The following is a 25126-nucleotide window of genomic DNA, read 5'->3' as shown; positions in this document are numbered from 1 at the left end:
CTCACACTCAACGTCAACAAAACTAAGGAGATGATTGTGGACTTCAGGAAACAGCAGAGGGAACACCCCCCTATCCACATCGATGGAACAGTAGTGGAGAGGGTAGCAAGTTTTAAGTTCCTCGGCATACACATCACAGACAAACTGAATTGGTCCACTCACACAGACAGCATCGTGAAGAAGGCGCAGCAGCGCCTCTTCAACCTCAGGAGGCTGAAGAAATTTGGCTTGTCACCAAAAGCACTCACAAACTTCTACAGATGCACAATCGAGAGCATCCTGTATCACCGCCTGGTATGGCAACTGCACTGCCCTCAACCGTAAGGCTCTCCAGAGGGTAGTGAGGTCTGCACAACGCATCACCGGGGGCAAACTACCTGCCCTCCAGGACACCTACACCACCCGATGCTACAGGAAGGCCATAAAGATCATCAAGGACATCAACCACCCGAGCCACTGCCTGTTCACCCCGCTATCATCCAGAAGGCGAGGTCAGTACAGGTGCATCAAAGCTGGGACCGAGAGACTGAAAAACAGCTTCTATCTCAAGGCCATCAGACTGTTAAACAGCCACCACTAACATTGAGTGGCTGCTGCCAACACACTGTCAATGACACTGACTCAACTCCAGCCACTTTAATAATGGGAATTGATGGGAAATTATGTAAATATATCACTAGCCACTTTAAACAATGCTACCTTATATAATGTTACTTACCCTACATTATTCATCTCATATGCATACGTATATACTGTACTCTATATCATCGACTGCATCCTTATGTAATACATGTATCACTAGCCACTTTAACTATGCCACTTTGTTTACATACTCATCTCATATGTATATACTGTACTCGATATCATCTACTGTATCTTGCCTATGCTGCTCTGTACCATCACTCATTCATATATCCTTATGTACATATTCTTTATCCCCTTACACTGTGTATAAGACAGTAGTTTTTTGGAATTGTTAGTTAGATTACTTGTTCGTTATTACTGCATTGTCGGAACTAGAAGCACAAGCATTTCGCTACACTCACATTAACATCTGCTAACCATGTGTATGTGACAAATACAATTTGATTTGATTTATAAGGAACAGGGCTGCTTTTGGGATGCATCCTCTAAGTCAGAGACCAGCAGGGGAGCAGTTCACCATCCCTTAACTGGAATAACTTTAAACACATGGCTGGGAGTCTCCGGAATAACTTTAAATACATGGCTGGGAGTCTCCGGAATAACTTTAAATACATGGCTGGGAGTCTCCGGAATAACTTTAAATACATGGCTGGGAGTCTCCGGAATAACTTTAAATACATGGCTGGGAGTCTCCGGAATAACTTTAAATACATGGCTGGGAGTCTCCGGAATAACTTTAAATACATGGCTGGGAGTCTCCGGAATAACTTTAAATACATGGCTGGGAGTCTCCGGAATAACTTTAAATACATGGCTGGGAGTCTCCGGAATAACTTTAAATACATGGCTGGGAGTCTCCGGAATAACTTTAAATACATGGCTGGGAGTCTCCGGAATAACTTTAAATACATGGCTGGGAGTCTCCGGAATAACTTTAAATACATGGCTGGGAGTCTCCCGGAATAAGAGGGACCATTGAATCAGAGGGACCATCCTTCTACGCTTCAAACTATCCCATCCGACAACGAGTCTCAAATCACTGTATTCTCTGACTAGCATCCCCAATGGGAATCGTCGACACGGCTGGCTGTCTTCCAGAGTGAATAACAGTAGAAGAGGGAGGTCCGGACCCTTACAAGCGTGTTGCTGAAAGGCCAACCCAACTCCTTCCTCAGAAGGCCTGGTTCTGACAGAGATAGACTGTGAACAAGGGCACTCAGAAGTAAATACATTCATGATTTATTATTCCAAAATGGGTGGTATCGTGGTCTCTCTCTCTCTCTCTCTCATAATTTGTTAAGAGGTAATGATTAAAAATATAACTGTTACTAATGCGTTGATTGTTAATTGTTAATGTGTTAATTGTTATATGATTAATTTAATCGGATAACAATTAATCGGGTAACAATTAAATTCAGGGCTCCAACCACCCAGTTTATAATGGAGATTATAAACTGGGTGGTTCGAGCCCTGATTGCTGATTGGATGAAAGCTGTGGTATATCAGACCTTATACCATGGGTATGACAAAACATTTATTTTTACTGCTCTAATTACAAATGGTAACCAGTTTATAATAGCAATAAGGCACCTCGGGGGTTTGTGGTATATGGCCAATATACCACAGCTAAGGGTTGTGTCCAGGCACTCCCCATTGCAGTCCTTAGCCGTGGTACATTGGCCATATACCACACCCCCCAAATACCATTTGTAATTTGTATGTTTCTGTTTTTAATACGTTTATTTTCCAACGTCACGGTAGTACTTGGAATAAGGATTATGTTGAAGTAATATAGAGTAATACAGAAACCATATATAGGAGGAAGAATGTTTCAAGTTCCAGGTTTTTCCATGTTTCACACTGCACACAGATCTCTATTCTGACTGGCTGGAACCTTGTAAGGTATCAACTGTGTAATCCAAAAATCATCGTTTAGTGGTGGTTCTGAATGTACTATTGATTGTGAACAGCATATTATTCTCTGATATTACCAGACCTGTCAGCAGGGTGCAGTACTGGAGAAGTTGCTCAGAAACAATACAGATGTTGTAAAATTGCAGTTGAAGTGTGTTCCATGTAGGTCTGTGGCAGGCTCTACTGCAGTTGAAGCGTGTTCCATGTCGATCTGTAGCAGGCTCTACTGCAGTTGAAGTGTGTTCCATGTAGATCTATAGCAGGCTCTACTGCATTTGAAGTGTGTTCCATGTAGATCTGTAGCAGGCTCTACTGCAGTTGAAGTGTGTTCCATGTAGATCTGTAGCAGGCTCTACTGCAGTTGAAGTGTGTTCCATGTAGATCTGTAGCAGGCTCTACTGCAGTTGAAGTGTGTTCCATGTAGATCTGTAGCAGGCTCTACTGCAGTTGAAGTGTGTTCCATGTAGATCTGTAGCAGGCTCTACTGCAGTTGAAGTGTGTTCCATGTAGATCTGTAGCAGGCTCTACTGCAGTTGAAGTGTGTTCCATGTAGATCTGTAGCAGGCTCTACTGCAGTTGAAGTGTGTTCCATGTAGATCTGTAGCAGGCTCTACTGCAGTTGAAGCGTGTTCCATGTAGATCTGTAGCAGGCTCTACTGCAGTTGAAGCGTGTTCCATGTAGATCTGTAGCAGGCTCTACTGCAGTTGAAGCGTGTTCCATGTCGATCTGTAGCAGGCTCTACTGCAGTTGAAGTGTGTTCCATGTAGATCTGTAGCAGGCTCTACTGCAGTTGAAGCGTGTTCCATGTAGATCTGTAGCAGGCTCTACTGCAGTTGAAGCGTGTTCCATGTAGATCTGTAGCAGGCTCTACTGCAGTTGAAGCGTGTTCCATGTAGATCTGTAGCAGGCTCTACTGCAGTTGAAGCGTGTTCCATGTAGATCTGTAGCAGGCTCTACTGCAGTTGAAGCGTGTTCCATGTAGATCTGTAGCAGGCTCTACTGCAGTTGAAGTGTGTTCCATGTAGATCTGTAGCAGGCTCTACTGCAGTTGAAGAGTGTTCCATGTAGATCTGTGTCAGGCTCTACTGCATTTGAAGTGTGTTCCATGTAGATCTGTAGCAGGCTCTACTGCAGTTGAAGCGTGTTCCATGTAGATCTGCAGCAGGCTCTACTGCAGTTGAAGCGTGTTCCATGTAGATCTGTAGCAGGCTCTACTGCAGTTGAAGTGTGTTCCATGTAGATCTGTAGCAGGCTCTACTGCAGTTGAAGTGTGTTCCATGTAGATCTGTAGCAGGCTCTACTGCAGTTGAAGCGTGTTCCATGTAGATCTGTAGAAGGCTCTACTGCAGTTGAAGTGTGTTCCATGTAGATCTGTAGCAGGCTCTACTGCAGTTGAAGTGTGTTCCATGTAGATCTGTAGCAGGCTCTACTGCAGTTGAAGTGTGTTCCATGTAGATCTGTAGCAGGCTCTACTGCAGTTGAAGTGTGTTCCATGTAGATCTGTAGCAGGCTCTACTGCAGTTGAAGTGTGTTCCATGTAGATCTGTAGCAGGCTCTACTGCAGTTGAAGCGTGTTCCATGTAGATCTGTAGCAGGCTCTACTGCAGTTGAAGTGTGTTCCATGTAGATCTGTAGCAGGCTCTACTGCAGTTGAAGTGTGTTCCATGTCGATCTGTAGCAGGCTCTACTGCAGTTGAAGCGTGTTCCATGTAGATCTGTAGCAGGCTCTACTGCAGTTGAAGCGTGTTCCATGTAGATCTGTAGCAGGCTCTACTGCAGTTGAAGTGTGTTCCATGTAGATCTGTAGCAGGCTCTACTGCAGTTGAAGCGTGTTCCATGTAGATCTGTAGCAGGCTCTACTGCAGTTGAAGCGTGTTCCATGTAGATCTGTAGCAGGCTCTACTGCAGTTGAAGTGTGTTCCATGTAGATCTGTAGCAGGCTCTACTGCAGTTGAAGCGTGTTCCATGTAGATCTGTAGCAGGCTCTACTGCAGTTGAAGTGTGTTCCATGTAGATCTGTAGCAGGCTCTACTGCAGTTGAAGTGTGTTCCATGTAGATCTGTAGCAGGCTCTACTGCAGTTGAAGTGTGTTCCATGTAGATCTGTAGCAGGCTCTACTGCAGTTGAAGTGTGTTCCATGTAGATCTGTAGCAGGCTCTACTGCAGTTGAAGTGTGTTCCATGTAGATCTGTAGCAGGCTCTACTGCAGTTGAAGTGTGTTCCATGTAGATCTGTAGCAGGCTCTACTGCAGTTGAAGCGTGTTCCATGTAGATCTGTAGCAGGCTCTACTGCAGTTGAAGTGTGTTCCATGTAGATCTGTAGCAGGCTCTACTGCAGTTGAAGCGTGTTCCATGTAGATCTGTCGCAGGCTCTACTGCAGTTGAAGTGTGTTCCATGTAGATCTGTAGCAGGCTCTACTGCAGTTGAAGTGTGTTCCATGTCGATCTGTAGCAGGCTCTACTGCAGTTGAAGCGTGTTCCATGTAGATCTGTAGCAGGCTCTACTGCAGTTGAAGCGTGTTCCATGTAGATCTGTAGCAGGCTCTACTGCAGTTGAAGCGTGTTCCATGTAGATCTGTAGCAGGCTCTACTGCAGTTGAAGTGTGTTCCATGTAGATCTGTAGCAGGCTCTACTGCAGTTGAAGCGTGTTCCATGTAGATCTGTAGCAGGCTCTACTGCAGTTGAAGTGTGTTCCATGTAGATCTGTAGCAGGCTCTACTGCAGTTGAAGTGTGTTCCATGTAGATCTGTGGCAGGCTCTACTGCATTTGAAGTGTGTTCCATGTAGATCTGTAGCAGGCTCTACTGCAGTTGAAGCGTGTTCCATGTAGATCTGTAGCAGGCTCTACTGCAGTTGAAGCGTGTTCCATGTAGATCTGTAGCAGGCTCTACTGCAGTTGAAGTGTGTTCCATGTAGATCTGTAGCAGGCTCTACTGCAGTTGAAGTGTGTTCCATGTAGATCTGTAGCAGGCTCTACTGCAGTTGAAGCGTGTTCCATGTAGATCTGTAGCAGGCTCTACTGCAGTTGAAGTGTGTTCCATGTAGATCTGTAGCAGGCTCTACTGCAGTTGAAGTGTGTTCCATGTAGATCTGTAGCAGGCTCTACTGCAGTTGAAGTGTGTTCCATGTAGATCTGTAGCAGGCTCTACTGCAGTCGAAGTGTGTTCCATGTAGATCTGTAGCAGGCAATATTTATTACTGTCATGTTGGTATGAACGGATTCGGGAGACATGCACAGGAAAGTGTAATAGTTTTTTTTATTATGCCCCAAATTACGGCGTGCCGTGTAAAAGGCACGGGGGGGGGGGCGAAGACCAAACAAACACGTAACAAAAACACAGGGTTGAAACCCAAAACAAAAGAGTGAGGAGTACCTCAAATAACACACGCGCACAATGATACCACACGGGACAGGACCCGTAATCATCTGCGTCTCCACAAGGGCACGAAAGCTTAAAAAACAACACAGCACATGTACTCACACGCACCAAAAGACATTGCAACAATAATCGACAGCCCAACGGAAACCAAAGGGCACACTTATACAAATACTAATCAGCGGAAATAGGGGACAGGCGTGCATAAGGAATGTTCCGGAGGGATCCGTGAAAATTACAACCTTGATATGGGGTTATCTTTCACAAATTAAACCGTTTCAGATATGCTAAATGGTGAGTTGAGACGATAGAGCGCCATAGTCCATGGCTGTTTGATATTTCCCTTGATTGAAAACTGGTAAATCTATTCCTTCTGTACATTTGGTCATTTGTGCAGTTTATTGTTATTTTGTTGTAGTTTCAGCCTCCTAGCAAAGGCAACCATGTTTTTACCTAAAATGTCCCGGTACTTGGTAACGTTCATGATGCCGTTGACCTTAACAACGATGGCATCAAGACCAATTGAAGCAAAAATAGTCCCGTGACATCAAAGATCCACCACCATATTTTACAGTAAGTATGAGTGTAAGGGTTTTCCTGTGGTGAAGGAGAAGCGGACCAAAATGCAGCATGGTGATTATTCATGTTCTTTAATAAAGGAACAGACATGAAATAACTAACAAAACAATAAATGTGAAAACCTAAACAGTCCTATCTGGTGCAAACACAGAGACAGGAACAATCACCCTCCAACACACAGTGAAACCCAGGCTACCTAAGTATGATTCTCAATCAGAGACAACTAATGACACCTGCCTCTAATTGAGAACCATACTAGGCCGAAACATAGAAATAACCCAAAACATAGAAAAACAAACAGACTGCCCACCCAACTCACACCCTGACCATACTAAATAATGACAAAACAAAGGAAATAAAGGTCAGAACGTGACAATGAGGTACTTTTATTTTATTTTACCACAGAGCTAGGCTGGAAGGAGAAACACAGTCACTGGAAGTGACTCTGTCTTCCTTTGATGATTGCGAGTCAAATAGTGTATTCGTATTTGAGCTATTTTGTACCTGTTTCAGCCCGTGTTTTCTCTGAGCTAGCGTATTTGCCCTGAAGATGTTTTCTTTCTCTTGTCTCATACAGTATTTGGTGAATTCAAGTTCAAGCACACGTGATTCCACTAAATGAATTAGCAAACCGTCGATGAGTTGAATCAGGTGTGCTGGGTTTGGAATGGAACAAATGTGCTAAACATGGATCTAATTTTTCTACGTTCCTCACATATTTGTAACCTATTATTATCATTAGGCAAACGTTTTAAGTAATGATTAGGTGAATGACCTTCTTACAGTCGACCATTAAGTTGACATCAACAACACCAATACAGGATCGACAAGCTATTTTCAGTTTGCATGTTTTGCTCAGGTGCAAAAAAATAGCCTTATACTGTAACTCTGTCAACAACAAAACATTATAATTATAGCCTAAGGCAGGTGCGCAATGCTGTCGGGGGTACGCAAATAAAAATGTGATTCACATCTTTTTTTTCTCCTTCACATTTTCGAACAGTACATTTATATTTTCCAACGGGGCTATACATTTGGGTGAGTTTTTTTTTCTCGCCTGAGTAGCCTCGTTTCACTGCCAAAAATAAAATTAAACCATCTAGTGTTCAGCGAAATGACAACACAATGTCAAATACAGGTAGCCTAGTCAAATAATTAACATGATTTTTTGGTGTGCAAATTAACTCAAGCTTACGGACAATGTCAAATGTGATATAGCGAAGTACCTGAGTGAGCTGGGTGCGTGCGTATTTACGCAGGTACTTTCCCGAAACGGATGACATAAACAACTTCATTTGTTATCCGAAAACTAAATACAGGCACAGACTGTGTGTGGAAAATGATATAAGACTGAGACTCTCTCCAATGAAAAAATAAGGTTTTATATGTAAGATGGTTAAATAAAGAGCAAATTGATTGATTATTATTATATTATTATTAGTGCCCTGGTCCTATAAGAGCTCTTTGTCACTTCCCACAAGCCGGGTTGGGACAAAAACTCACACTCATTGTTATGTTTAATAAATGTATCGTATAGTGTGTGTGTGGCAGGCTTACAATGATGGCAACAAAAACAACATTTGAGAGTGCGCTGACCCTGGTGCTAGATGGGGTACAGCTTGAGGTTGAATGTTTGAAGGGGTACAGCTGGAGGTTGAATGTTTGAAGGGGTACAGCTGGAGGTTGAATGTTTGAAGGGGTACAGCTGGAGGTTGAATGTTTGAAGGGGAACAGCTGGAGGTTGAATGTTTGAAGGGGTACAGCTGGAGGTTGAATGTTTGAAGGGGTACAGCTGGAGGTTGAATGTTTGAAGGGGTACAGCTGGAGGTTGAATGTTTGAATGGGTACAGCTGGAGGTTGAATGTTTGAAGGGGTACAGCTGGAGGTTGAATGTTTGAAGGGGTACAGCTGGAGGATGAATGTTTGAAGGGGTACAGCTGGAGGTTGAATGTTTGAAGGGGTACAGGTGGAGGTTGAATATTTGAAGGGGTATGGGACTAAAAAAACGTTTGGGAACCACTGCTCTAATGTGATTTCTCATGCTGAAGACAGAGCTTTTCTACACCTTGTGGCCCTGCAAAGGCCAGACCTGGGCTATAACCAACTCACCACCATCTCAGTCTACATGTTTCAGGGACAACCTCTCAGCGCTACACCTGGACGACAACCTAATCACAACTATTGGGTCATCCTCTCCTGCCTCTCTCTGGATCGACATGTAGTGAACTTAAACCAACAACAAAGTACCTGATCTAAAGGATGTTCAACCCCTCTTACATTTTACCAAATTGGAAGGAGGAGGAGGAGTTATAAGAACAAATTTACCTCGTTGGAATTAAGGAAAATATCAAACATGTCCGTAGGCCTGAGGCTGCTGGATGTATCCCAGAATCCATTGGAAAGGTTCCAGGCATCACAGCAAGTGTTCGTCCTAACCTTCAGAATTTAAACCTCTCCTACTGTGGCCAAAATGGAAGCATGGAATGGGATGTTGGCAGTCTTTTTCTGGGTGACATATCCTTGCTAGACCCGAGTGGCGTCCAGATATCTTTTGAGGATATGAGTATGGTACTCCAAAGCTTCACCAATTCTTCATTAACATCTCAGACACTTTTTCTAATTTAGGGAGAAAGACATCCTTTGCTATAAAAGTGGGCAATATTGCCTGTCACATATCTACTCCGAGTATACTTCGACTGAAAAAAAAAAACATCAGTTTTGTATCTGAGGATTTTCTGCAGTCAGCCCCCAAACCAAGCTTGATTTATCAGACATTAATATGTCTGAGCTGTCTGAGTCGTCATTCAGATCCATTAAGCAGCTGATAAATCTAAGACTAAGCCACAACAAGCTCTACTCTGAACAAATGCCATGAGGAATCTCCCAACTCTACATTTCTTGGATCTGTTTCAATAACGTCAATACTCTGGATTGCTCAGATGTTACCATTCTAACAGGACTCATACAACTCGTCCTTAACCACTATAAGATGTGTCTTCCAGGATTTGAAGGAAGGACATTTATTTATTTTTATATTTCACCTTTATTTAACCAGGTAGGCTAGTTGAGAACACCTTTATTTAACCAGGTAGGCTAGTTGAGAACACCTTTATTTAACCAGGTAGGCTAGTTGAGAACAAGTTCTCATTTACAACTGTGACCTGGCTAAGATAAAGCAAAGCAGTTCTGTAATGGTTTTCTTCCGTCGAAGGAGGACCAAAATGCAGCGTGGTTAGAGTTCATGGTTTTTAATATGAGAAACTCAACATGAACACAATTACAAACAACAACAACCAAAACAGTCCTATCTGGTGCAGAGAACACAAAGACAGGAAACAACCACCCACAAAGTACCCACAGAATATGGCTGCCTAAATATGGTTTCCAATCAGAGACAACAATAGACAGCTGCCTCTAATTGAGAACCAATCTAGGCAACCATAGACATACTAACTACTACAAACATACAAAAACCCCTAGATCAGACAAAACACATAAATCCCCCATGTCACACCCTGACCTAACCAAAATAATAAAGAAAACAGAGATGACTAAGGCCAGGGCGTGACAAGTTCGACACATACAACAACACAGAATTACACATGGAATAAACAAAACATACAGTCAATAATACAGTAGGGGAAAAAAAGAATGAAAAAACCTTGAATGATGCTTTCAATAGAGACCCAGCAGTTGAATGGAAATAAGCTGAACCCAATCAATAAAGAAGACCTTTACAAGTTTACAATCACTCAACAGTTTGGCTGCAAATAAAATCCCTTCACACATTACACTACTGTTCAAAAGTTTGGGGTCACTTAGAAATGTCCTTGTTTTTAAAAAGAAAAGCAACATTTTTTCTCCATTAAAATAACATCAAATTGATCAGAAATACAGTGTAGACATTGTTAATGTTGTAAATGACTATTGTAGCTGGAAACGGCTAATTTTTAATGGAATATCTACATAGGCGTACAGAGGCCCATTATCAGCAACCATCACTCCTGTGTTCCAATGGCACGTTGTGTTAGCTAATCCAAATTGATCATTTTAAAAGACTAATTGATCATTAGAAAACACTTTTGCAATTATGTTAGCACAGCTGAAAACTGTTGTTCTGATTAAAGAAGCAATAAAACTGGCCTTTAGACTAGTTGAGTATCTGGAACATCAGCATTTGTGGGTTCGATTACAGGCTCAAAATGGACAGAAACTAAGTACTTTCTTCTGTAACTTGTCAGTCTATTCTTATTGAGAAATTAAGGCTATTCCATGCGAGAAAATGCCAAGAAACTGTAGATCTTGTACAACGTTGTGTACTACTCCCTTCACAGAACAAAACTGTCTCTATCCAGAATAGAAAGATAAGTGGGAGGACAAGTACATTAGTGTCTAGTTTGAGAAACAGATGCCTCACAAGTCCTCAACTGGCAGCTTCATTAAATAGTACCTGCAAAACACCAGTCTCAACGTCAACAGTGAAGAGGCGACTCCGGGATGCTGGCCTTCTAGGCAGAGTTCCTCTGTCCAGTGTCTGTGTAATTTTGCCCGTCTTAATCTTTTATTTTTATTGGCCAGTCTGAGATGTTTTTTTTCTTTGCAACTCTGCCTAGAAGGCCAGCACCCCGGAGTCGTGTTCCTGGAAGAGATCCCAGACCAGCAGCTCTCTTCTTACCACCGCATGAGGAGGCAGCTGAAGAAACCGACCTACCTGAGCTGGCTCAGAGCTGGGGAGCACACCGGGATCTTCTGGCAGAAACTCCGGGTGGCCATGGAAACCAGGGACTCCATCTTCACCAGGGTGGAGAGACAGTGAGACATAAACTAAATGTAATAACCTTTTTAACCTAGATGTTCTGAACTTTATCAGAAAAGTTATGATATTAACATGACAACGTTATAGACAAATGTCCATCCATTTTATATGAATTCTGAATTTAAAATTAATTAAGTAGTTAATATTTTATTTTTGTGTCAAATTGTCAATTCATCCCTTATGTGATTAATTGAAACATAAACAAACAGTAGAATAATTCACTATGGAAATTAAATGATAATTCTCTATAATTAGAAATTCAGCTAATATACTTGAATTAAGTTACATGCCTACCCAACTAGGTAAATATTGAACATGTAAGTAGCCCACTGGAATTGTTTTTATAAATTTGCTTAGCTTTGCCTAATATCATTGTAATTATACATGAAGAAAACACCAGAGTTCTACCTTATTTTCGGTTGTTAATTTGTGGAGGGAAATCCCTTTTGACTTGTAATGTTCATGACGAATAAACATTTGTAAAAAGTTTGTCAGTTATGCTTCATTTGAACTAGCAAGCCACTTACCTAGCTAATACTAGCTAGCTGACAAGCTAATGAAGTTAACAAACGCTAAGCTAGCTGACAAGCTAACAACGCAAAACACTCAGAGGAAGATAGTTTAGTGACCTATCAAATCAAATTGTATTTGTCACATGCACCGAATACAACAGGTGTAGGTAGACCTTACAGTGAAATGCTACCTTACAAGCTCTTAGCCAACAATGCAGTTTTAAGAAAAATGCCCCCCCAAAAAATGAAATAAAGTAACAAATAATTAAAGAGCAGCAGTAAATCAACAATATCTAGCTAGGTTAAATCCACGTGATGATCTTGATGTCATTTTAACTACACACACTATCCGGTTCAGCCTCAATGATAACAACAAAGGCAAGCATAACGATGCAGGACAGACCTCCTCCAAACGACAAAAGCGCCATCTGACATCACAATTTCAGTGTGTAGAGTGGCCAGTCTACCACTAGAGGGAACACCATCTCTATACATGTCAAGTTCACCACACTCTAACTTCAAAAGCCTGTCTGCTTTGGAAACGTAACCCCCAAGTACAGTGATTGTAGACTTGGAAACATTTATGAACACTGTCGTGTTGCCTGTGGGCGATGTTGAAAGACTCTCAGAGAGGGTAGCTACCTCCTGTGGCTCCCTCTGCTCATCCACCTGCCACAGAACCTCGGATATGCACACAACACAATGATTATGCAACTCATTTTTCCCCTCCGAGGATTGTTTAAATATTTACATTACCTTGAATTATATTATGTGAAATAATAAATTTGTCTAGGGTGGTAGTTGGATAAGGAGCATCAGCTTTGAGCTCACTGAACTGTTTAATGGACACTGTCAGAGATGGACTGTTGAATGGACACTATCAGAGATGGGCAGTTGAATGGACACTATCAGAGTAGTCTAGTCCACCACCCGTCTCTTTTCTCCTCTCTCTCTCTCTCTCATGGTTGGTTTAGGGCCAGGGAACTCAGGGATAGCGGAATACTGATTGTAGCAGAGAATTTTCATATAGTGGGATGAACATGATATCTGTGTAGTTATCATGCTCTTGAGTGGTGTATGCCTTAGTATGTCTACTGGATAATTGCATTACTCAATCAGGAATGTCTTTGAAAGCATTACAGGCATTGCAGCAATAGATTGCGCGCTACAGACGACCATAGAACAGATCCACCATTTCTTAGATTCGATTTCAATGAGAATGACAGATCTATAACCCACATTTCTATGTGAAGTTGTCCAAAAAGGTACACATTTCAGCTGTTAATGGAACCGCACCCTAGCAGGCTATTGTTGCATCTATTTTCTATGCAAACTTTCTAAATGTCGACAACAACAACAAAAAATCACTGGACAAGTTACCCGGAAACATAGCTAATGATTACACTCATAGCAAGCCCACCTCAGTAAGTTCCTCCTAAGTGGTTTATTGCGGTTTTCCTGGACACACCTACAATTATGCGAATTATGCTCCAAGTGACAACGGCAAACTGAGACGGAGTTTTTGGTGGCGACACAGACAAGAGGCGCTTCTGGGTCATTCACGTGTGAAATAATTACAAAACAGCTCTGCGTGAAGTTTGAGGTAGAGAAACTTTCTCAGTGATAGTAATTTCGTTCGTGTGTCGGTCCGCTTGTTATTTATTTGCAGCTATTCGGTAACACATGGAGCGTCAGGACACTGTTAACGATTGAGAGCACTTGGTGGAGGGAGAGAGAGAGTGGGCGTCCGCGAATCTTTTCTTGCCAGGGGTGTAATCATTAGTCCAAAACGTTTTGGAACGAAAATCGTTTATTCCAAACGGGAAACGGGAGTTTCTCAATAGGCACATTTAGGAAGGTCCTTCCCCGTTTCGTTCCATTTTCTTCCGTTTGGTTTCTAGTGAATACACCCCTGGCAACGCTCCGAAATCACAAGTGAGACGCTCAAGCTAAACCAAACCTAATCGAACTGAGACTTAACATATGGTTCAAACAGAGGACTTTACTTCCCGGGACAGAGAACCGTTTGGAGCCGAAGTCATGAAAGCACAGGTGGCAGAGTAACCGCAGGACATCGAGGTAATACATTTTACCCCCTCCCTGGATCTTTTTTGTTTGTTTACACTGTAGTGTTTACAAGAGGGAGTTAATAAACTCCCCTTCCGGTGGGATTGAGATAGAGATACGACTTCTGTTTTAAAATAGTCAGCAGCAGTAGTCAACAGTTATGTTACATACTGACATGTGTCGCCAAATTTAGCTTTACAGAGTCAGCCATAGTACAGTACCTCTGGAGTAAATCATGGTAGATGCCTTGCTCCAGGGTATATCGACAGACTCCCCCCCCCCTCCCCCACAACCCTTGTTGGTTCGGGTATTCGAACTCGCGACTTTTTTGTGACTGCCCAATGCTCTAACCGCTAGGCTACCTGACACTCATGTAATGCCTTATCGGCAGCCCAGGTTTTAAAGATTTTATTTATACCCAAGATAAACACTGAATGTTTAGCAGATGTTACCGCAATAACATCTGCTAAACACGTGTATGTGACCCAATACAATTTGATTTGAGAGCTATTACTTTAATACACAATGATGAAAACATAGCATGGAGAATACATGTTGCTGTTTAAATAAAATCAGTCTCACTTTTGTCACAATACTGTATGTCATTTAGATGTGGGTCAAGTTGCAGGGAGACGATGCACTCAAATCAGTACAAATCTGAACAAGCATCAGTAGACTGGTGTATCTAATTATTGCAGCCAAGGGGCCAACACATTTATGTTGAGGTCTCTTCATTTCAGTTGAAAACTAATAGGTGCTTTCAATATGTCATGTTAATATCAAGGGGGGGGGGCAAGAAAGCACAGCTTTCTCTTGAGCTCACATTTAAATGTGGCGTGGACTCGACAGCAATGGACATGGTACTCCTGATCATACATACTCATGATCTCTGTTCAAAAGTAGAACACTATTTTAGGGAATCGGGTAGCTTTTGGGATTCAGCCCTGTGTTTCTACCTGTAGCTGTACAGACTTGTGAGCATGTCAGAGTGGCTGTCTTTGACTCAGCAGCTTGCAGACTTAACTCTGTAAAAGTGTACCTTAACTCTGTAAAAGTGTACCTATGATATGAAACGGTAGACCCTGACCCTGAATTTCTACATTTTCTGTGATTGTCCGATTTGATCTTCCTCCCGTCTCTGTTTCCTTTTATACACTGTTCTTTGCTGCAGTCTTTCCTCCAGACTCTCTCTCTCTCTCTCTCTGTCTCTCTGTCTCTCTCTCTCTGTCTCTCTGTCTCTCTCTCTGTCTCTCTGTCTCTCTCTCTGTCTCTCTGTCTCTGTCTCTTTCTCTGTCTCTCTCTCTGGCTCTCTCTGTCAATTCAATTCAATTCAAGGGCTTTATTGGCATGGGAAACATGTGTTAACATTGCCAAAGCAAGTGAGGTAGACAACATACAAAGTGAATATATAAAGTGAAAAACAACAAAAATTAACAGTAAACATTACACATACTGTCTCTGGCTCTCTCTCTCTGGCTCTCTCTCTGGCTCTCTCTCTCTGGCTCTCTCTCTCTGGCTCTCTCTCTCTGGCTCTCTCTCTCTGGCTCTCTCTCTCTCTGGCTCTCTCTCTCTCTGGCTCTCTCTCTCTCTGGCTCTCTCTCTGTGTCTCTCTCTCTCTGTGTCTCTCTCTCTCTCTCTCTCTCTCTCTCTCTCTCCTCTTCCATTTACCATACCCGCTTGGCTTCCCTTCTGTAGTTTCCTACCTGCACCTATATAACTCCTTCCTTCCATCCGGCCATCCATCCTTCCTTGAGTCTCCCTCCATCCGGCGGCGCTGCCATCATGCGTCGGTTCAGCTCCGAGGGGTCCCTATTGAATATGGACTTCCTGCCGTGGAAGAAGGTGGAGCTTAAGGACCAGAACTACCACAGCCGGGACGGGGAGTCAGGCACCTACACCCCCCACCTGGGAGAGGACAAACTGGATGGGCGAACCACCTCTCTCCCCCCTACACCCATCATCCTGGAGCCTGAGGCCAGCCATGGGAGAACACCGGGGAGGGGGGAGCTGGGCAAGGAGCACAGCGTCAGCGTGGAGAACGTCACAGAACTGGGGAGGCCAGAGGGTAAGGGTCATCTGAGAGTGGTGAACCTCAGCGAAGGATGCAGGGCGTACAGTGACGGCCAGTTGGCGCCGGCGACTTCGAGTAGCAGCACAGAGAGCGTGGGCAGGCACGACCGGCCTCCGCCCTCTCCCTCGTACTCAACCTTTGACTCCAGCCCCTTTTCCTTCAAGTCACAGCAACGGTCCCACGCCAGAGCCAAGCTGTCAGCAGCCAAGCTACATCTGAAGAGCCTGTTTGGGCAGGTAAAGAGTGATGTGGGAGGTCAGGTTCACTAGAGGAGTGGGCTCTGACAGTGTGTTTGGTAATGGATGTGTTAGGCTATTGTATGGGAATGAATAGCTTGTGTGTGTGATGGCTTTTGACTACTTTAGTTCTAGCTTAGTTCTAGCTTAGTTCTAGATTAGTTCTAGATTAGTTCTACATAAGTTCTAGTTCTACATTAGTTCTAGTTCTACATTAGTTCTACATTCGTTCTAGCTTTACCACTGAGTTAGCAGAGTTTGCACATTTTAGACCATTTCATTGGAGTCTGGTGAAATCTCTACCCCTCCCAGGGCACAGCAGGAGCTAAACAAATGCACCCCCTGTAGTGTCCTGCACCGCCTGTAGTGTCCTGCACCCCCTGTAGTGTCCTGCACCGCCTGTAGTGTCCTGCACCCCCTGTAGTGTCCTGCACCCCCTGTAGTGTCCTGCACCCCCTGTAGTGTCCTGCACCCCCTGTAGTGTCCTGCACCCCCTGTAGTGTCCTGCACCCCCTGTAGTGTCCTGCACCCCCTGTAGTGTCCTGCACCCCCTGTATGTAGTGTCCTGCACCCCCTGTATGTAGTGTCCTGCACCCCCTGTATGTAGTGTCCTGCACCCCCTGTATGTAGTGTCCTGCACCCCCTGTATGTAGTGTCCTGCACCCCCAGTGGTGGAAAAACTACCCAATTGTCATACTTGAGTAAAACTAAAGATACCTTAATAGAAAGTTACTTCAAGTGAAAGACACCCAGTAAAATACTACTTGAGTAAAACTCTAAAAGTATTTGGGTTTTAAATATACTTAAGTATCAAAAGTCAAAGTAAGACATAATTAAGGATTTCATATTCAATCACATTTAGTCATATTCAAAATTTGATTGAAATTATGTGTAACTCATTTAATTAAGCTCTCTTAAAATCCATAATTTTATCCTTTGTATAATAGCATCTGATCTGCTAAATGGCAAAAGCAATGAATACCAAGTTTGGTAGTGACAAGTCCTTCTCCTATTCCCCATGTATGTTGGCACATTGAGTTCAACCACAGTCTTTCCCAGAGGCAACGTTGTTTTCTAATGGCGACGATGACGCAAAAATATTGCTCAAACAGAACTTCCTTAAATTATATATTACGATTGGGCCTAAAACCAAGGAGGTCATACCGCTGTGTGTGTGTTTGTGTGTGTGTGTGTGTGTGTGTGTGTGTGTGTGTGTGTGTGTGTTGCCTGCCTATTAGTGTGTGACACATGCCGATGATTTAAATTTGGAAATAAACTAATCGTGTCTCTATTTTCAGAGTCCCCATTCATCACACTCCAACCTGTTTAACCCAGAACAGAAAGACCGGTAAGCTCATCAACGTGCCTGGGCATTGCATTCCGATGGTAATACAAAGTCAGTTTGGGGGGGGGGGGGGGGGGGGATGTTTTGATCTTCAACACTGATGTCACATGGATATACTAAAATATCCTTGTCACTTCATTGGTATTCAGTAACTGTCGTAGCAATCGCTCCGTACATTTCCTCCACTGTGGCCAATAGCACGGGGACGAGGTTTCTTTCAAAGAGGAAACGACATAGGGAATAGGGTGCCGTCTGGAACTACATAGGGAATAGGGTGCCGTCTGGAACTACATAGGGAATAGGATGCCCTTTGGGACTACATAGGGAATAGGGTGCCCTTTGGGACTACATAGGGAATAGGGTGCCCTTTGGGACTACATAGGGAATAGGGTGCCCCTTGGGACTACATAGGGAATAGGGTGCCCTTTGGGACTACATAGGGAATAGGGTGCCCTTTGGGACTACATAGGGAATAGGGTGCCCTTTGGGACTACATAGGGAATAGGGTGCCCTTTGGGACTACATAGGGAATAGGGTGCCCTTTGGGACTACATAGGGAATAGGGTGCCCTTTGGGACTACATAGGGAATAGGGTGCCCCTTGGGACTACATAGGGAATAGGGTGCCCTTTGGGACTACATAGGGAATAGGGTGCCCCTTGGGACTACATAGGGAATAGGGTGCCATACAGAACTACATAGGGAATAGGGTGCCCCTTGGGACTACATAGGGAATAGGGTGCCCTTTGGGACTACATAGGGAATAGGGTGCCCTTTGGGACTACATAGGGAATAGGGTGCCCCTTGGGACTACATAGGGAATAGGGTGCCGTCTGGAACGACATAGGGACTAGGGTGCCCCTTGGGACTACATAGGGACTAGGGTGCCCCTTGGGACTACATAGGGAATAGGGTGCCCCTTGGGACTACATAGGGAATAGGGTGCCCCTTGGGACTACATAGGGAATAGGGTGCCCTTTGGGACTACATAGGGAATAGGGTGCCCTTTGGGACTACATAGGGAATAGGGTGCCCCTTGGGACTACATAGGGAATAGGGTGCCGTCTGGAACGACATAGGGACTAGGGTGCCCCTTGGGACTACATAGGGAATAGGGTGCCCCTTGGGACTACATAGGGAATAGGGTGCCCCTTGGGACTACATAGGGAATAGGGTGCCCTTTGGGACTACATAGGGAATAGGGTGCCCTTTGGGACTACATAGGGAATAGGGTGCCCCTTGGGACTACATAGGGAATAGGGTGCCCTTTGGGACTACATAGGGAATAGGGTGCCCTTTGGGACTACATAGGGAATAGGGTGCCCTTTGGGACTACATAGGGAATAGGGTGCCCCTTGGGACTACATAGGGAACAGGGTGCCCCTTGGGACTACATAGGGAATAGGGTGCCATTTGGGATGTACAGTAAGAAGGATGCCACCCTTGGGGTTGTAATGATACTGAGCCAACCAGTTGTGGAAATGAGGGTGGTTTCATCATGGAATCAGATCCAACCACACCAAAACATACTCTTATCTTGTCATCTCCTTGTCTCTCTGTCTGTCCTCATCTCTCTGTCCTTGTCTCCCCCTCTCTCCTTACCCCCCCTCTTTCCCTGTCTCTCTCTACTTCTCATTGTCTATCCCTTTCCCTGTCTCCCCCTGTCTCCTTACCCCTCCTTTCTCTCTTTCCCTCTCTCTCATTCTCTTTCCCTGTCTCCCCCTCTCTCCTTACCACTCCCCTCTACCTGTCAACCCTCTCCCTGTCTCTCCTTCTCTCCATGTGTCTCCCTGTCTCCCCCCCTCCATGTCTCTCCCTGTCTCCCCCTCTCTCCATGTCTCCCCTCTCTCCATGTCTCTCCCTGTCTCCCCCTCTCTCCATGTCTCTCCCTGTCTCCCCCTCTCTCCCTGTCTCCCCCTCTCTCCATGTCTCCCCCTCTCTCCATGTCTCTCCCTGTCTCCCCCTCTCTCCATGTCTCTCCCTGTCTCCCCCTCTCTCCCCTCTCTCCATGTCTCTCCCTGTCTCCCCCTCTCTCCATGTCTCTCCCTGTCTCCCCCTCTCTCCATGTCTCTCCCTGTCTCCCCTCTCTCCATGTCTCTCCATGTCTCCCCTCTCTCCATGTCTCTCCCTGTCTCCCCCTCTCTCCCTGTCTCCCCCTCTCTCCATGTCTCTCCATGTCTCTCCCTGTCTCCCCCTCTCTCCATGTCTCTCCTGTCTCCCCCCTCTCTCCATGTCTCTCCATGTCTCTCCCTGTCTCCCCCTCTCTCCATGTCTCCCCCTCTCTCCCCCTCTCTCCATGTCTCTCCCTCTCTCCATGTCTCCCTCTCTCCCCCTTCATGTCTCTCCCATGTCTCCCCATGTCTCCATGTTTCTCCCTGTCTCCACCTCTCTCCATGTCTCTCCCTCTCTCCCCCTTCATGTCTCCCCCTCTCTCCATGTCTCCCCCTGTCTCCCTCTCTCTTCCTCTCCAGTGTTAAAGAGCAGCGGTCGCGCCTCCCGTTCCTTCGCCAATGGAGTCAGCTGGGCCACAGCAAGGTCCAGTTCAGCCGGGAGGAACTGGATAAGTGGGCTGAGTCGCTGGACGCCCTCCTGGCTAGTCGGAGTAAGTAGACCAGGCCACCCTCCTGGCCGGTGGACCAGGCCACCCTCTACTGTGAAATAACTTGTAAATGGGGCTTTCTCCATTCTGATTGTGTGAGAATGTAATGGGGCTTTCTCCATTCTGATTGTGTGAGAATGCAATGGGGCTTTCTCCATTCTGATTGTGTGAGAATGCAATGGGGCTTTCTCCATTCTGATTGTGTGAGAATGCAATGGGGCTTTCTCCATTCTGATTGTGTGAGAATGCAATGGGGCTTTCTCCATTCTGATTGTGTGAGAATGCAATGGGGCTTTCTCCCATTCTGATTGTGTGAGAATGCAATGGGGCTTTCTCCATTCTGATTGTGTGAGAATGCAATGGGGCTTTCTCCATTCTGATTGTGTGAGAATGCAATGGGGCTTTCTCCATTCTGATTGTGTGAGAATGCAATGGGGCTTTCTCCATTCTGATTGTGTGAGAATGCAATGGGGCTTTCTCCATTCTGATTGTGTGAGAATGCAATGGGGCTTTCTCCATTCTGATTGTGTGAGAATGCAATGGGGCTTTCTCCATTCTGATTGTGTGAGAATGCAATGGGGCTTTCTCCATTCTGATTGTGTGAGAATGCAATGGGGCTTTCTCCATTCTGATTGTGTGAGAATGCAATGGGGCTTTCTCCATTCTGATTGTGTGAGAATGCAATGGGGCTTTCTCCATTCTGATTGTGTGAGAATGCAATGGGGCTTTCTCCATTCTGATTGTGTGAGAATGCAATGGGGCTTTCTCCATTCTGATTGTGTGAGAATGTAATGGGGCTTTCTCCATTCTGATTGTGTGAGAATGTAATGGGGCTTTCTCCATTCTGATTGTTTCATACTGTTCAACCAAACGTTGATCTAAGATGAGATCATTTCCACATTGCCACGTAAGGCTGCATGATATTTTTAACCAAGTGTTGCAATTGCGATTTTTGCCAGCTCCACTTTGATTTAGAAGATACTGTTACACAAACATGCTGATTTAGGCTTCCACCAGTACCGGTATCAGTCTGTATTAGCTAGCTACATTTACTCTGACTCAGTACCGGTATCAGGCTGTATTAGCTAGCTACATTTACTCTGACTCAGTACTGGTATCAGGCTGTATTAGCTAGCTACATTTACTCTGACTCAGTACTGGTATCAGGCTGTATTAGCTAGCTACATTTACTCTGACTCAGTACCGGTATCAGGCTGTATTAGCTAGCTACATTTACTCTGACTCAGTACTGGTATCAGGCTGTATTAGCTAGCTACATTTACTCTGACTCAGTACTGGTATCAGGCTGTATTAGCTAGCTACATTTACTCTGACTCAGTACTGGTATCAGGCTGTATTAGCTAGCTACATTTACTCTGACTCAGTACCGGTATCAGGCTGTATTAGCTAGCTACATTTACTCTGACTCAGTACTGGTATCAGGCTGTATTAGCTAGCTACATTTACTCTGACTCAGTACATTTTATTAGCTAGTCAGCTAACTAGCGATTAACATTAGCTGCTAACATGATTTAGTGACAACTTGCAAAGAAAATGTAAACTAGCTGTTTGCAGATGTAAGAAATACAAAATAAATATTTTAATTATAGAACGCTTGTGGATTTATATTAAGCAGCAAAGTGGATTTATATTAAGAAGCAAAGTGGATTTATATTAGGAAGCAAAGTGGATTTATATTAGGAAGCAAAGTGGATTTATATTAAGCAGCAAAGTGGATTTATATTAAGAAGCAAAGTGGATTTATATTAATTAAGAAGCAAAGTGGATTTATATTAGGAAGCAAAGTGGATTTATATTAAGCAGCAAAGTGGATTTATATTAAGAAGCAAAGTGGATTTATATTAATTAAGAAGCAAAGTGGATTTATATTAATTAAGAAGCAACGTGGATTTATATTAGGAAGCAAAGTGGATTTATATTAATTAAGAAGCAAAGTGGATTTATATTAGGAAGCAAAGTGGATTTATATTAGGAAGCAAAGTGGATTTATATTAATTAAGAAGCAAAGTGGATTTATATTAGGAAGCAAAGTGGATTTATATTAGGAAGCAAAGTGGATTTATATTAGGAAGCAAAGTGGATTTATATTAAGAAGCAAAGTGGATTTATATTAAGAAGCAAAGTGGATTTATATTAGGAAGCAAAGTGGATTTATATTAGGAAGCAACGTGGATTTATATTAGGAAGCAAAGTGGATTTATATTAGGAAGCAACGTGGATTTATATTAGGAAGCAAAGTGGATTTATATTAGGAAGCAAAGTGGATTTATATTAGGAAGCAAAGTGGATTTATATTAGGAAGCAAAGTGGATTTATATTAGGAAGCAAAGTGGATTTATATTAGGAAGCAAAGTGGATTTATATTAGGAAGCAAAGTGGATTTATATTAGGAAGCAAAGTGGATTTATATTAGGAAGCAAAGTGGATTTATATTAGGAAGCAAAGTGGATTTATATTAGGAAGCAAAGTGGATTTATATTAGGAAGCAAAGTGGATTTATATTAGGAACTTTACTTCTTCACTTCTGCCGTTGAATTATTTGTTACTTTTATTCACAATGCTTTAAGAAGTTAAGATATTAAGGGCTTGTAAGTATTTCACTGTAAGGGCCCCACGCACCATTGATAGGTATATGGGGCTCCCGAGTGGTGCCGCGGTCTAAGGCACTGCATCTCATTGCAAACGGTGTCACTACAGTCCCCGGTTCGAATACAGGCTCGATCACATCCGGATGTGATTGGGAGTCCGATAGGGTGGCGCACAATTGGAACGGTCGTCGTCTGGATTTTGACACGTGTAAATAAGAATTTGTTAACTGACTTGCCTAGTTACATAACAACAGTTATAGTCCTACAGGAACCTGGGACATTGGAGAACCTGTTTCTGCTTATAGGTAGCCTGTAGACACATAGGCCACATGTCTATGGGCCACATGTCTATGGGCCACATGTCTATGGGCCACATGTCTAAGTATCAATGGCTGAGTTTAGACAGGCAGCAAAATTCTGATCTTTTGTCTTAATTATTGGCAAAAAAATGGTCCCTTTTCAGATTCGGGATTCAAATCATTATTGTCCATTCTTATAGAATGAACATGTCTATATTTACAGAGAATCTAAATGACAGCATCGTAAATACATACACTTAAATAAGATCAGTCTACTGTTATTAGAAATATAAACTCCTATCTGAGGGATTGAATGTCATATAGATCAACTGAAAGTAGTTTCTTTATTTGATTTACATGCGCGCGCACACACACACACACACAAACACGCACATACACACGCACATACACACACACACACACACACACATACACACCACTCTAATGTTAGTAATATGTATACAAGATCCGAGTACACAATCTTGAATACGTAGTGTAAACACATTGTGAACTTTATAAGGTTGCTCAAGCACTTAGTTAAAGGTCAATAGCTAGAGGTTTGGAAAGCATGCAGTGATTGTGGTAGCCAAGCTTAGTCTGACAGTCCTGCACAACTTTAACACGACGTACAGCCTGTTTTGTGAGGATAACTTTAACATAGAGGCTGTTTACGAGGATAACCACTGTGTCCTCAATCTGCTGCCCTCTTATATTTCCTCACTCTGTCATCTCTTTGCACAAAAATATGTTGTAACCCAGTAAGAAAAACAAGAAGTGAATGAGAGAGAGAGAGAGAGAGAGAGAAATAAGTAGGGGAGAGAGAGAGAAGTAGTAGGGGAGAGAGAGAGAAGTAGGGGGGGGGAGAGAGAGAGAGAAGTAGGGGAGAGAGAGAGAGAGAGAAGTAGGGGAGAGAGAGAGAGAGAGAAGTAGGGGAGAGAGAGAGAGAAGTAGGGGAGAGAGAGAGAGAAGTAGGGGAGAGAGAGAGAAGTAGAGGAGAGAGAGAGAAGAGAGAGAGAGAAGTAGGGGGAGAGAGAGAGAGAGAGAGAGAGAGAAGTAGGGGAGAGAGAGAGAGAGAAGTAGGGGAGAGAGGAGAGAGAGAGAGTAGGGGAGAGGAGAGAGAGAGAGAGAAAGTGGGGAGAGAGAGAGAGAGAGAGAGAAGTAGGGGAGAGAGAGAGAGAACGTAAGGGGGGGAGAGGAAAAGGAGAAGAGAGAAGTAGGGAGGAGAGAGAGAGGAGAAGTAGGGGAGGGAGAGAAGAAAGTAGGGGAGAGAGAGAGAGAGAAGTAGGGGAGAGAGAGAGAGAAGTAGGGGAGAGGAGAAGTAGGGGAGAGAGAGAGAGAGAAGTAGGGGAGAGCAGAAGAGAGAGAAGTAGGGGGAGAGAGAGAGAGAGAGAAGTAGGGGTAGAGAGAGAGAGAGAGAGAGAGAGAGGAGAGAGGAGGAGAGAGAGATAGAGGGAGAGAGAGAGAGAGAGAGTAGGGAGGAGAGAGAGAGAGAAGGAGAGAGATTAGGGGAGAGAGGAGAGAGAGAGAGAAGTAGGGGAGAGAGAGAAGAGAGAGAGAAGTAGGGGAGAGAGAGAGATAGAAGTAGGGGAGAGAGAGAGAGAGAAGTAGGGGGAGAGAGAGAGAGAGAAGTAGGGGAGAGAGAGAGAGAATAGGGGAGAGAGAGAGAGAGTAGGGGAGAGAGAGAGAGAAGTAGGGGAGAGAGAGAGAAGTAGGGGAGAGAGAGAGAGAGAAGTAGGAGAGAGAGAGAGAGAAGTAGGAGAGAGAGAGAGAGAGAGAGAAAGTAGGGGAAGAGAGAGAGAAGTAGGGGGAGAGAGAAGAGAAGTAGGGGAGAGAGAGAGAGAGAAGTAGGGGAGAGAGAGAAGAGAGTATGTGGAGAGAGAGAGAGAGAGAGAGAAGAGAGAGAGAGAGAGAATAGGGGAGAGAGAGAGAGAGAGAGAGAGAGAGAAGTAGGGAGAGAGAGGAGAGAGAGAGAGAAGAGAGAGAGAGAAGTAGGGGAGAGAGAGAAGAGAGAGAAGTAGGGGAGAGAGAGAGAGAGAGTAGGGGAGAGAGAGAGAGA

General features: G+C 44.0%; 1 protein-coding gene across 2 annotated transcripts in view; it reads left to right on the top strand.

Moving 5' to 3' along the window:
• Positions 1–13297: 13297 nt before the first annotated feature.
• LOC116353433 (regulator of G-protein signaling 3-like) overlaps positions 13298–25126 on the top strand; it is a 15712-nt gene continuing 3883 nt past the window's right edge. Inside the window, exons 1-4 of one of the 2 annotated variants that reach the window (XM_031789062.1) lie at positions 13298–13924; positions 15084–16219; positions 17518–17567; positions 20035–20165. In XM_031789062.1, coding sequence (XP_031644922.1) covers positions 15695–16219; positions 17518–17567; positions 20035–20165 — 706 coding nt within the window. In that variant the 5' untranslated portion in view covers positions 13298–13924; positions 15084–15694. The remainder of the gene's footprint in view (positions 13925–15083; positions 16220–17517; positions 17568–20034; positions 20166–25126) is intronic. The other variant, XM_031789061.1, reaches the window with a different exon arrangement.

This window comes from Oncorhynchus kisutch, linkage group LG14 (assembly GCF_002021735.2).
Source record: "Oncorhynchus kisutch isolate 150728-3 linkage group LG14, Okis_V2, whole genome shotgun sequence".
Taxonomy (NCBI): domain Eukaryota; kingdom Metazoa; phylum Chordata; class Actinopteri; order Salmoniformes; family Salmonidae; genus Oncorhynchus; species Oncorhynchus kisutch.
The sequence above is the reverse complement of the archived record's forward strand: the minus strand, read 5'-3'. Positions and strand labels throughout refer to the sequence as shown.